This window comes from Hipposideros armiger, unplaced genomic scaffold (assembly GCF_001890085.2).
Source record: "Hipposideros armiger isolate ML-2016 unplaced genomic scaffold, ASM189008v1 scaffold_139, whole genome shotgun sequence".
NCBI classification, from domain to species: domain Eukaryota; kingdom Metazoa; phylum Chordata; class Mammalia; order Chiroptera; family Hipposideridae; genus Hipposideros; species Hipposideros armiger.
The window spans coordinates 1,762,228-1,775,644 of record NW_017731489.1 but is presented as its reverse complement, the minus strand read 5'-3'; the positions used below and the strand labels follow the sequence as shown (position 1 = coordinate 1,775,644).

The following is a 13,417-nucleotide window of genomic DNA, read 5'->3' as shown; positions in this document are numbered from 1 at the left end:
GACTGTGTTAGAACTGCTAGGTAAATCCGAGGGACTTTGGGAACAGACTTTTTCTTTTGAGATGAAAAATCGCTATAGAGGATGTTTTGTTTTTTTAAGATTTTATTGGGGAATTGTGGGAGAGAACAGCGTTGGGGAATCGGGGAAGGGGAACACACAAGTTGCTGTCATTTTGTTCTTCAGTCTAATTGTGGAGGACGTCACTTCACTGGCCCATGTTGGTATTGTGATCATTGCGCTCTTCCCGGGTGAGGCAGTCGCTTGCCGTCCATTGGACAGCTGCTCACGGCAGCCCACTGCAGCAGGGGCTGCAGCCTACACCATCGCCGACAACTCACGGCAGCCCAGCTCCAGGTCGAGCTGTTCACCATCTTAGCTGTAGAGGGCGCAGCATCACTGGCCCATGTGGGATCCGAACTGGGGCCCTGCTGCTCAGAACCAATGAGCCACTCAGTCGGCCCTGTAGAGGATGTTTTGATCAAGCCAAAAGGACAGTACCCCTTTTCAAAGTGTTATTACCATTCTCCAATTAAAGGAACCAGGGCTTTTTAGAGAAATGACTGAAGTTGGGAAAGGGAAAAGACAAAGTGAGCCTAGAGCATCTCATATAGTGCCAGACGGTAAGAAAGTGCTAGAAAACATCAGGATGTGGGCATGTAAGAAGGACATAGGGACCAACTGGAATGTGCTCCCACTATCCAAAGTTGAAACAATTCGAGCCACAAAATTAATAATAGATTATAACCGAAAGAATAAAACAAATGTCCACGAGTCCATACTGAGAGAAACAAATATGAGGGAGGAGGAGCAACCTTTCAGATAGAAGAGTTTCAGTTAATTGTAGACGAGATGAAGGAAATGGCTGTTTCAGGCAAGAGCCACTGATGGATGGTAAAATTAGTGGTAACACTTTAAGGTAAAATAAGTTAGTTATATAACCTCAAAATATCTCCCTCAAGGGCCGGCCAAGTGGCTCAGTTGGTTAAGAGTGCGAGCTCTGAGCAATAGGGCCACCGGTTCGATTCCCACATGGGCCAGTGAGCTGCGCCCGAGCTGAGCTGCCGCTGAGCTGCCAACAGGTGGCAGGACGGCTCAGCTGGTGAGAGCACGTGCTCCTAACAACGGGGTTGCCGGTTCGACTCCAGCATGGGATGGCTATGCCCACCCACAACTAAGATTGAAGGATAATAACTCGACTGTTCCCCTTCCCCAATTCCCCAATAAAACCTTAAAAAAAACCCTCCCTCAAATATTAATTAGCATATCTCCAAAGTATGTTAATATTCCTTACTCTAAGAGGTGGAGTTTAATTCCTATCTCCTTGAGTGTTGGCTGGACTTAGTTACTCATTTCAAGAAATAGAATAACGAAAGAGAAAAACAGTAACTTCACAGTGGAGAAACCAGGCAGACCACCCCGTGACCAAGGTTAACATCACCAGTAATAAGTCAAGTTGTTGTCATGGGTCCGCTGATGTGATACGAGGCCACTGCCTAAAATCAGTATTCTTAGTTTAATCTTCAGAAAACACCAGACAGACCCAAGCTGAGGGATATTCCACAGGAACTGACCAGTAATCTTTAAAAAATGTCAAGTTCATGAAAGACAAGAAAATAGTGAGAAATTGTCATAGATTGGAGAAGACACACATGAGGAGCCGTGATGACAGAATGCCATGTGGTTTGGTGGGTTGTATTCTGGATAGAAAAAAGACATTAGTGGAAACACTGGTAAAATATAATACCATCTGTAGCTTAGGTAGTATTATACCAGTGTTAATTTGTGATAACTGTACTGTGGTTATGTAAAATGTTAGAATTGGATCTGAACTTGTCTATATTCATGCAACAGTTTGTTCTTCAGATACTTGTTAAGCACTCATGTCCTGTTCTGGGCTCTGAGGATACAATGTGAACAAAGCCAAACCCTTTCTCTGCTGTAGCTTATGTTCTGGTGGAGGGTGGACCTAGTAAATAAATGTGGGTTGATATAAGTGACTTAAGATGAGTAAAGCTAAGTAAAAGGATAGAGAATAGTGGTTGGAGAAAAGAGTGTGATATTTTATATAATCAGTGAAGGCATCTCTTGACAGGGTGACATTATGAAATCTGAATAGTTAGGAGCTGCTACCAAGGGGATAGCCTTCCAAGCAGAAGAGGCAGCAGGTGCAGACAGCCCATGGTGAGAGCATGCTTCACATGTGTTTGGGGAACAGCAGGATGGGAGTGAGTAAGCCGGGAAGAAGGTGGCAGTATTTGAGTTACGAGACAAGTGAAGGCCAGATCAGGTAGGGCCATAGAGGCCAGGAAGGGACTTGGACTCTGAGGCTGAGCAGGTGATGTGATTATGTTTATGTGTTTAGGTAGAGAGTAGACTGGAGGGAGCAGTGGGCAGGATGTATCGGGGACATCTTTTTGGAGGCTATTTGAGTTGTCCAGGCAAGAAATGTTGACGTGTACTGGGGTTGTAGTGGAAGTAATGAGAAAGGTCTGATTCTGGATGTATTTTCAAAATAGAGCTGACAGCACTTGTTGATTGATTGGGTGTGGCGTTTGAGAGGAAGAAGAGTCAAGGATGATTGGTGGGTTTTGGCCTAACCGTCGAGAAGGAAGACCTGGTATTTATTGAGATGGAGACTGCTGGAGCAGAGATCAAACTAACGGGATTAAACAGAAATCTACAATATTAGTATGGAGACTGTTCATCCCATACAGTTTGACAGGCCAAACTGTAGTATTCTCTTGTTTTTGGACCTGTCAACTAGCCTTTGGGATGCCTTTTTGACTCTGAGTAGTGATGTTGAACGGGCAGTTAGATTATTCTGGAGTTCAGGGGGACATTGAAGTCTGGAGGTATAAATTTATGATTCACCAGCACCTGGATTTGAAGATTTGAGATAAAATGAGATCATAGGAGGAGGCATTAAGAGAAAAGCACGCTGAGGAGTGGAACCAGGGGCACTTGAGAATTTTGGGAGTTGGTCAATGAGGAGAATTCAGTAGGGAGACTAGGAACGGGGGGCCAAGTGATGGGGTTCTGGAAGCCAGGTGAAGAAGATGTTTTTAAAAGTAAAACATGATTACTGTCAAATGTTGTCGCTACGCGCAGTAAGATGAGAAACAAGAAATGACCTCTGGATTTGGCAGCACAGAGGAAGCAGGTGAACTTGCAGAAGACGTTTCACAGGTGTGGGGCCTGATGGACAGGTTGCAGGACAGGACAGATTCTGGAGTGGTCGGACATCTGTGGGAAGTTTCAGGCCCTGATGATTTCCCTGGTGAATTGTATCAAATCGTTTGGAATTTTGCTGTAAAAGGGAACAGAGAAATGGAGCGCTAGCTGGAAGAAGACATTTATTAGTATTATTATTGATCAAAGGACATTTTGGTAGGCTGGCTTCATTTTAAGAAGAAAACCTTATGTCTGTAGGGATATTCTAGCTCACTAGCTAAGAATTGGGATTTGGAGTCACATAACCAGGACTTAAATTTGACACAGTTGTTGTATAGTTTTGTTACCTGAAGGGAAAGTTACTCAGATTCTCTGAATTTTGGTTTCATCACCTGTAATTAATAGTGAAAGTGATGATCCCTCATAAGGATGAAATGAGCTCGTGCTTTTGAGGAACATTGTAGTCAACTGTATTGTACTTTGTAGATCTCCCTTTGGTTCTTAGAAGGCCTATCATCATTCAGACAATGGGATGAACGTTCTGCACTAGCACTGTCGTAGATTTCAATTTAACCCACTAGTTGTAGGTGCATATCCATACTGCATGTTTTCCTTTCCCTTTATTTTTCCAGGAGAAAAGGTGATCAGTTAGCTTAACATTGACAAGGAGCAGTTTTTGGAGAGTGTGGCGCTGGGCGGTGTGGATGGGCAGGAGAGAGGATTTAATTTCAACCGGCCAAAGGTGGTGGTCCCACGTTCACATAAACGTGTACCCCGTTTCCCCCAGACCGACTTAGCCGACTGCAAGTGCTGCCTTGAAACATTTCATGTAGGTTGTGGGTTGAGTTGGTTCATTACATAGACTAGTTGCTTGCCGTCTTCATTCTTGTTAGGCTTTATATTTACTGGTTGTTTAGAATAGATTTAATGCATCTTAGAGTTGCCAAAAACAAACGTAATAAGTGGTATCGTGGGGCTACAAGTTGGCTTGCTGGGCTCTGATCAAACACTTCACCTTTGGCAGGCTCTTGTATGCTTGGCTGGTTTGCTTAAGTTCTTAGAAGTTCTAAATAATGAAACTCTGGGCAGATTAATTTCAGCAAAACTCTTTGCCTCAGCCTTTATCTATATAATGGCTTAAGTGAATCAATGATCCTAATCCAGTGAAGTGAAATCAATTTCTGGCCTTCCTACTACCTTAATAAAATTAATTAATAGCATAAATAAAGTAAATAAATTAATAGCAAAGACTGTATAATTAAATTAATCTGAAGAAGCCCCAAATCCCATAACCTGTGGAGCATGATAAGTGACTGAGCTGTGTCTTCCCTTTGGGACAAGCAGCTCTGCCATGAAGATTTAAACCAAGGGGAAATTTTTCAGGCCTCCTGGATTTCTTTGGGAGGATTTAGGAAACGATCAGAAATTTCTCTCTCCTCACTAACACACGAGGGAGTTGGGGGGCTGTCAGCTTTCTTTTTTGTGGTGGTAGATGTTTTGAGTGTCCTGCTTTACTCTTTGTTCCTTTCCTTTCTTTTTCAGAGTCTGATAAAGAGGAGAAACCACAACGTACTGTCATCCCCAAGGAAGTGACACCAGCCCTGTGCTCACTGATGAGCAGCTACGGCAGCCTGTCAGGGTCAGAGAGCGAGCCAGAAGGTGAGCCCCGGCCTCCGTGTGATGCTTGGGTTTGTTTCACTGCTCTTTGCCTTTGACGTACGCTGGGCATCAGTAGCGTCCATTCACGTGTGTGTATCAGAGGAAAGATGAGTCCTGCACATTCTTTATTCGATCTTCAAATTCCTTTTTCATTGGATTTGGAAGTAAAGTAAACATGGGGCAAAGGAAAGCTGGAGAAACGGGAAATGTATTGCTGTTGTGGGAGAACAAGGTGAACAATACAGTGAAAAAATGGGGAGAAGAGAGTATATTGACTAATGGAACTGAAGAAAACTCTAAAAGATACAGCGAAGAAAGTTATTTTTTTCTCTCTGCTTTTCTCACCTGCTTAGCACCTTTGGCAGGTGGAAAGAGGTCCTTTATGACAGAGAGCGATAGAATTCCTTAAGTGTATTTAGGGCAGTGCTCTCTATAGAGCACACGTACAAAAACGATGTCATTTGGGGAACACAGCGGCCCTTAGCCCTCTACTTGGGGTTGCATTGGTGCGTGTGCTTTCAAGGTGGGAAACAATGAATCCTTTCGACTCTTTCTGAGACGGGCCTTACCTTCAAAGATGATGATGAACCGGCTTAATCTCCAGCGTCTCTGTGAGGGCCGCCTGGTAGGTGAGTGGGCCGCTGAGCTGTTGCGGTGCGGCGGCGCCCTCAGCCTGGGGTTATAATCGTCGAGCATGTGCAGTGACTAAGCCTGCGTCCTGCTGTTGTGCAAACCTGACTGCAGAGCCATTTCTGTTTCAGGCTTCACCAGCCCTGAGAGCGTTCAGGGCTGTGTATCTCAGGGCACCATGAGTAACCCCAGCAGGAGCTGTCCTGGGGATAGGATGTAGCCTCTGACGCTGAATACGTGGAATGAAGGGAAGGTTGGACTGCGATTGGACAGCGTGGCAGCACTTTTAATGTTGACCAGGCTGGAGATCGTGTTTGCGCAGTTGGAAGATGTTAAAGAAGGAAGAGTTGGGTTTTAACAAGAAAAATAATGTTTAGATCTGTCTGTAACGTAGGAATTTTTTCTTCTTTTTATGGGCTATGGCTTATGGTGATAGCTGGTTACAAGCTACTTGAATATTGAAATGGAAACTACTTTGGCTGTATCAGAGTATTCCTTAACAGATCGTTGTCTCCTCTTGTTTTTTTTTTTTTAATTTTAAGAAAAACAGTATTTATTTCTTTACTCTTGTTTCCAATACACTGATATGAAGATGAAGTTATCCTTTAAACACATATTACATTTCCTGCTTATCAGTTGTATTTATGACAGGTGATAGCAAAGAAAGCTATTACCAGATTACTGAATCCCACAAAAACAAGCTGTATGAATGCTTTCTTCTCTCTCTTAAGATAAAACATTTAGTACTTTTATACTCATGTCTTCATTTTGAGGCTGCCACCATTTTTTAATGAGAAGGAAGAAAGGAACTGGAAGGGATCTTTGAGGTCCCGCCCCTTCATTTCACAGACCCTGAAGCTTAGAGAGGATAAGTTTGCAAAGCTAGTATGTGGGGGAGCTGATGTCAGCCTAGGTTAGGGACTTGAGTCTAAAGAAGCCAACTCTACTGCCTTCCGTTGTAGGTGTCCTCTGTGTGGAGTTGACTGTCTTCCTGCACAGACTTTTCTTACAGATAACAGAGGGTATTATCTATTAAAAGATTGTGTTGGGTTTGGTGTGAATTCATTTTGACGAATTGTCAAAAATGCCCTGCCTAAAGGAAAAGCCCCTGCTTCACATTCTTAAACCTTGCAAAATTTTTTATGTAGTTTGAATTGAGCTTTATTAAGCCATCCAGGTCACTAGCAGATTTCTACCTTTTAGTGTTAATTCTGGGCGGTGGAATAGGATATTGACACATAGGGACTTTGGAATAAATAAACCAAGGAAATGAAGTGGCCTTCTCTGAACTATGAAATAGTATTTAGAAAGCTGCTTATTTAAGTGGATTCTAAATGGAGCGAAGCAGTCTGATTCTCACTGATGTTAGCAGTTGTATGTATCTTCATAGTTAAGATTTGTCTCAGCTTAGGGATTAACAGAAAAGTATAGAGAGGATCTTAAACGTGACTAGTGCTTCTCCAGAGTTTTCAACAAGGAAAGAGTCCCTCAAGAAAGACTGAAGCAAAAGAAGAGGCTTTGCTTGGTTCTGGAACCGTCAGGATTGCTAAGTTATACATAGAAAAGAAAATTTCAGTGAGTGGTATTTTCAGATGGGTTAGTTTGGTATCTGTCCTGGGTTTTGCATGTTAGTGTTTTGTTTTTGTTTTTGTCATATTAGAAGTTAAGCGCAGTTTTACAGTTCTCTAAAACTTGTTTTTTCAGACTGGTTGAGCTATGACTGGGGCACCTCCAAATTGACTCATTCAAAAAGCCATAAACTAAAAAGTGCAATTTAGACTTGAAAGACAAATGGGTATATGAGGTATGATAAAAAAAATACAGTGAATGTTTAAATTAAAAAAATTTATTACTGTAGAAGACACATTGCCGTTAGTCCTCCTCAAAACACTCCCCCAGGCTTTGAACGCAGTTATCCCATCATCCTTGCCACTTTCTGAAGCAGTTCTGGAAGTCCTCTTTCGTGAGTGTCTAGTTGCGCTGTTGTGGCTGCCTTGATGTCCTGAATTGATTAAAAACATTTACCTTTCACGGTCATTTTGACTTGGGGGAAGAGCCAGAAGTCACACGGTGCCAGATCCGGTGAATAAGGTGGATGAGGACGCACCGTAATGTTTCTATTGCGCAGAAATTGCCATATACCAGAAGTGATGTGTGACACGGAGCCTTTCTGTTGTGATCACAAAATACAGTGAATGCTGCTGCCGAGTGCCATCCAACAGAAAGGCAGGGACCTTCAATACAGGAAGCGGCGCATCAAACCTTAGTAACAGTGTGTGACAAGCTTCAACCTAAGTGCAGTCAGCCAGGTGTGAGCTACGGTCGAGAGAAGGTGTGTTTTAAAGTGTGTCGTTATTCATCCTCCATCATGACCATGCTCCGTGTCACACATCGCTTCTGGTATTTGGCAATTTCTGTCAGATAAAAACATTACGGTGTGTCCTCATCCACCTTATTCACCGGATCTGGCACTGTGCGTTTCTGGCTCTTCTCTAAAGTCAAAATGATTCAGGACATCAAGGCAGCCATGACAGCACAACTAAAGGCACTCACGAAAGAGGACTTCCAGAACTGCTTCAGAAAGTGGCAAGAACAAGGGGATAAATGTGTTGGAAACAAGGGGGAGTATTTTGAGGGGGATTGATGGCCATTTGTCTTTTACTGTCATAAGGTTTTTTAAAGTTAAAACACCGTATTTTTATTACACCTCATGCATTGATTGATTTTCAAATGTCAATCCAACCTGATATTTCTGGGATAAAATCTACTTGGTCATGGTGTATTACCTTTTTTTTTTTTCTTAAAGATTTTTATTGGGAATTGGGGGGGATGGGAACAGTGCTGGGGAATTGGGGGAAGGGGAACAGACAAGTTGCTGTCTTTTTGTTCTTCAGTCTAGTTGTGGAGGACGTTGCTTCACTGGCCCAAGTTGGCACCATCATTGCGCTCTTCCCGGGTGAGGCAGATCAGTCACCGGCTTCTAGACGGCTGCTCACTGCGGCTGCTGGCCGCTCACTGCGGCTGCTGGCCACTCACGGTAGCCCATGGCAACCCACTGCCACAGAGGCTGCAGTCTACGCCGTCGCCGGCGACTCACGGCAGCCCAGCTCCAGGTTGAGCTGTTGTTCAGCATCTTAGCTGTAGAGGGCAGTGTCACTGGCCCTCATATGTGGGATCCGAACCGGGGCCCTCTGGCGTCCCAAGCCAGCTCTTAACCATCGCGCCACTCGGCCGGCCCGGTGTATTACCTTTTTAATTGCTGTATTTATTTTGCTAGTATTTTATTAAGGATTTTTGCTTCCGTCTTCATGAGGGTTATTGGTCTGTGTTTTTCTTTTCTTGGAAGGGCTTTGTCTGGTTTTGGTATGAGTTGGGATCTGTTTCCTTCACCTCTTTTTTAAGGGTTTGTGTAGAATTGATTTCTTTTTTTTTTCCATGCGGGAGTCGAATCGGCAACCTTGCTGTTAAGAGCTCACGCTCTATCCGCTGAGCCATCTGGGCAGCAGCTCAGCTCAAGGTGCCGAGTTCAGTCCCAGCTGTAGGTGGGCTTAGCCCACCATCAAACAGGTAATCTTGTCATTAGAAGCACATGCTGTCACTACCAGCTGAGCCATCCTCCCACCTGTTGGCAGCTCAGCTCGGGTGCAGCTCAGGCGAAGCTCACTGGCTCATGTGGGAATTGAACCAGTGACCCTGTTGCTCAGAGCTTGTGCTCTTAAGCTCACTCTTAACCAGCTGAGCCACTCGGCTGGCCCGCTATAATTTTTTATTGTTTGTAGAATTCACTAGTGAAGCCATCTGTACCTGGCATTTTCTTTTGGGGAAAATTTTATATTATGAATTAAATTTCCTTAATAGGTATAGACTATTCAGATATTTTACTTTTTCTGGAGTCATTTGTAGTAAATTGTGTTTTTCAAAAGAATTTTTCTGTTTCATGTAAGTTGTCTAATTTATTGGTACAGAGTTTTTCGTAATATTTTCTTGTGATATCTGTAGGATCTATAGTGATGTCCTGTCTCTGATTCCTCATATTATTAATTGGTAATTTTTCCTTTTTTCTTAATTAGTGTTGCTAGGTATTTCTTAATTTTATTAATTTTTTCAAGGAACCAGCTTCTGGCTTTGTTGATTTTTCTCTATTGCTTAATGTAATGTACTGAATTTTCACTCTTTGTTATTTTGTCTCCCCTCACTGTGGACCTCACTACAGTGGATGCTTAGATAACTGAGTTTAGATTTTTCTTCATTTCTAATATGAATATTCAAAGCTACAAATTTGCCTTGATGAATTGCTTTAGCTGCATCCCACAAATTTGACACATTATGTTTTTATGTTTACTTATTTCAAAATATTTTCCATTTTTTCTGATTTGGTCTTTAATTTGCAGGTTATTTAGAAGTGTGTTTAGTTTCTAAATATTTTGAGATTTTCTAGATAGTTTTCTGTTAATTGATTTTACTTTAATTCTTTTATGGTCAGAGAACATCCTTGGTGTGCTTTTATTTTTTTCAATTTATTGAGACTTGTTTTATAGCCCAACACAAGGCGAATGTTCATGTGAACTTGACAAGAACGTATACTGGGCTGCTGTTTGTCAGTTTGAGTTGATGTTAGTGATACTAAGGTCTTCTGTATCCCTGCTCATTTTTGTCTGATTGTTCTTCAGTCACTGAGAGCAGAGTGTTCAAGTCTCCAACTTTAATAATGGATTTGTCTGTTTTTCCTTTCAGTTTTGTGAGCTTTTCCTGCATGTATATAGACACTCTGTTGTTAGCTGTTACTATGTTTTCTCCTTTATCATTATGAACTGTCCTTTGTTGCTAGTGATAGTCCCTGTTCTGATTTTGATAGTCTGAAGTCTCCTTTGTCTGATGTTGATACAGCCATTCCAGCTTCCTTATGGTTGGTGTATGCATGGTATCTTCTTCCATCTTTTTACTTTTAACCTGTGACAATATGGGCAGTTCTTGCTGTGCCCTGTTCCTTTGTAACTGAGTTTTAATCTCAGTTCAAGTTGTATAAAGCAAGGACTACCTACAATTTAAAGTATTTTTGTAGATATTGTGTAGTTGGTCTCCCCCCCCCGCCCCCCAATCTGACCTCACCCCAGCCTTTTGAGTGGGGTATTTAAACTATTCACGTATATTGTAATTATTGATGCTGTAATTTGTTTCTTTTTGTCTCATCTGTTTTTTTGTTCTATTTTCCTTCTTTTCTTGCCTTTGGATTAACCCTATATTTTTAGGGCAATGCAATTATTGGTTTATTAGTTGTACCTCTTTGTTTTATTTTATAGGAATTGGTCAGAGTTTATAGTATGCAACTTTTAACTTATCACAGTATACTTTCAAAAAATAATTCAAGAATTTTATAGCAATATACTTACATTTTCCTCTTCCCTTCCTTTGTGCTATTATCATAGATTTTACTTCTACAGATACTATAAACCCCACATTTTTATTATTTTTTGCTTTAAATAGTTACTATCTTTAAAAGATTTTTCAAACAAGAAAAAAATGTCTTTGTATTTATCCACATATTGACTGGTTCTGGCACTCTCCATTCTTCGTTTCTGTACATCCAAGTTTCCATCTGGTATTATTTCCACTGTAGGAATCTCTTTCTGTAGCTCTTTGTGGTAATCTCCTTAAGTCTTGGCAGTTACAGCTCCCAATTGCAAAAAATACTGTAATACATTGTAAATGCCTAGTTTCAATTAATAAGTAGCCAGTATTATGTTGGGGGTGGGGGGGTATTATTATTGTATTTTGGGTTTGGGGAAGGCTTTCCTCTTTTTTGTTTTTAAATGTTTGTGTTTGTTTTTTATCGCAACTAGAGGTTCCCATTAAGACTGAAGCAGACTGTCTGGCAGAAGACCAGCTTCTTCATAGCGATACTCCTAAGAGACCAAGTCAAGATGTTAAAGAGGCTGTCAGAAATTCCTCAGAAGCCAGGTATGAGGGCCAGAAGAGAGGTTTCAGGAAGACAAACCCTAAGAGGAAAAATGATCATCACAACTCTCACACATTATTTGAACCAAGAACACACCATCCATATCTCCTGGAAATGGTGAGTGGTTTTTCTTTACATTTTCTTTACATTTCTTTACATCTTTGTGCTCTTCTCACATCAGGAAGGTAGAGCCACTGGGTTTGTGTGTTTGTGTTTTTTAAGGTTGCTGGAGATGTGCTTCTTGAAGACTCATCTGTGTGTCTTAATTCTGGAGCTGCATTTGGCACATGGCTTGTGTTTAGTAAATTATAGGGAATAATTACAATGTTGAAAACTGCTTAAACTAAAAATCTAGGTTTAACTGGTACTGAAATGTACATTGAGGTATACTGACACTTTTAGAGTTTTCATTGAAAGCACAGCTAAATACAAGAGCAAGCTGAAGGTAGAAAAGGGTTTTTATGTGTTTTGTGCGATATATTGGCTTTATTCTCAGTGTGGTATACTAAAAAATCTGTTATCTTCAATTTATAAAGAGGAAGCAATGCATCTTTTGATTCTAAGTAATGAACTTGAAGCTGTTCAAAGATCCAAGGCTTTCATGTCTATGAGTGATAGAAATAGGAATAGTCCAGATTTTTTAGTGCAGTGGTAAAACTGTCGACATTCTGTGAAAAGTCTGTTTGGTTTCCCTTTGTCGGATCAGTGCTTATGCTCTAGCTAAAGTGTTCTGTGGCTGGTCTCTGAGGGTTACATGGAGGCACAGTCGCTTCTGGTAAAAACTGATCTGAAATGTACTCTGTTTTGGAAAGTGCAGTGCTGTATAGGGAAAATTGCATTTTAAGAATATTTACCTTACAAGTGATAAATCACTTTTCCCCTGAAAGTTCCTCTGTGATGTTTCCGAACTCCATGAATGACTTCCGAAGACAAATTGAGTGGTCACTTTATCTTTTTTGGTCATATATGATCCCTTCGTTATATACTTACTCTGAACACCAGGGATTTTTTAGCTTTCTTTCAGCACAATAAGCACAACTGGAAGTGATAAAAGCCCAGGAATGGTGGGACTTTGACCTGTTAGTTCTAGTACTATATTTACTGGATCTGCTTATCAGTTTCTACGCTGTTTACAGATCTGGGTTTGGTAGGATCCTCTTTTGATGTGATTTTTAGATTAAAGAACTGCAGACTTCTAAACCTATTTTTTTTTGTCCCTTATTAGATACTCCTAGACAGGACCCCAAATGTTAACATTTGTACAGTTTTGAAACCTTGCTAGTCTTGGTATAAGTTAGCAGGAAATGCTCTTGCATTGTTTTTTAGCAAAATAATTAGTAAATATGATACACATCTTTATTGTCCTGTGTTCTTTACATGAGGAAGGCACACAGTATTGTAAATTGTGTTTCTTGGGTATTTTTCATTTACTAGCTAATCTCTTTTTTTTATTGTTTTATAGCTTTTAGCTCCAGACATTCGCCATGAAAGAAATGTGATTTTGCAGTGTGTTCGGTACATAATCAAAAAAGACTTTTTTGGACTTAATGCTAACCTAACTGTGAAAACCGAAGATGTTTAACTGTGTGATGTGTCAGCTCTCATCACTGAAGCACTTAACCCAGTGCCATCAAGTTAGTGGGGAAACTTTTTAAAACTGGATTCGTAAATTGTAAGTCTCATGTGATTCTGTGTTGGATTTTTAAGTCTTTCCTTTGAATCTATGCAAATAAATACCTAACTGATTTTTAAGACGGTGTCTGTATTGTTGGGATTATACGTAATATTTGCTGACAGAATTCTACTTTTTATTTATATTTATTTGTATGTATTGCTGTCATGTGGGGAAGTCTGGTCTTGGGCCAGTTAAGAATTGAAGATAGTGGTTTAGTGTTAAAGAAAAAAGCTTTGCAAATGTTTAATTCAGCTGAGCAAAGCTGTAGGTTAGGGAGAGATAGTTATTTTGTTTTTACTTCAGGAGAGGAAGAATCATTCTTTAAC

At 40.9% G+C, this 13,417-nt stretch overlaps 1 protein-coding gene across 1 annotated transcript in view; it reads left to right on the top strand.

Moving 5' to 3' along the window:
- The window catches only part of NUFIP1 (nuclear FMR1 interacting protein 1), a 34,414-nt gene extending 21,246 nt beyond the window's left edge, over nt 1-13,168 (top strand). The window contains exons 8-10 of the mRNA XM_019650296.1: nt 4,714-4,830; nt 11,301-11,533; nt 12,879-13,168. Of these exons, the coding sequence (XP_019505841.1) occupies nt 4,714-4,830; nt 11,301-11,533; nt 12,879-12,998 (470 nt within the window). The 3' untranslated portion in view covers nt 12,999-13,168. The remainder of the gene's footprint in view (nt 1-4,713; nt 4,831-11,300; nt 11,534-12,878) is intronic.
- The last annotated feature ends 249 nt before the right edge of the window (nt 13,169-13,417 follow it).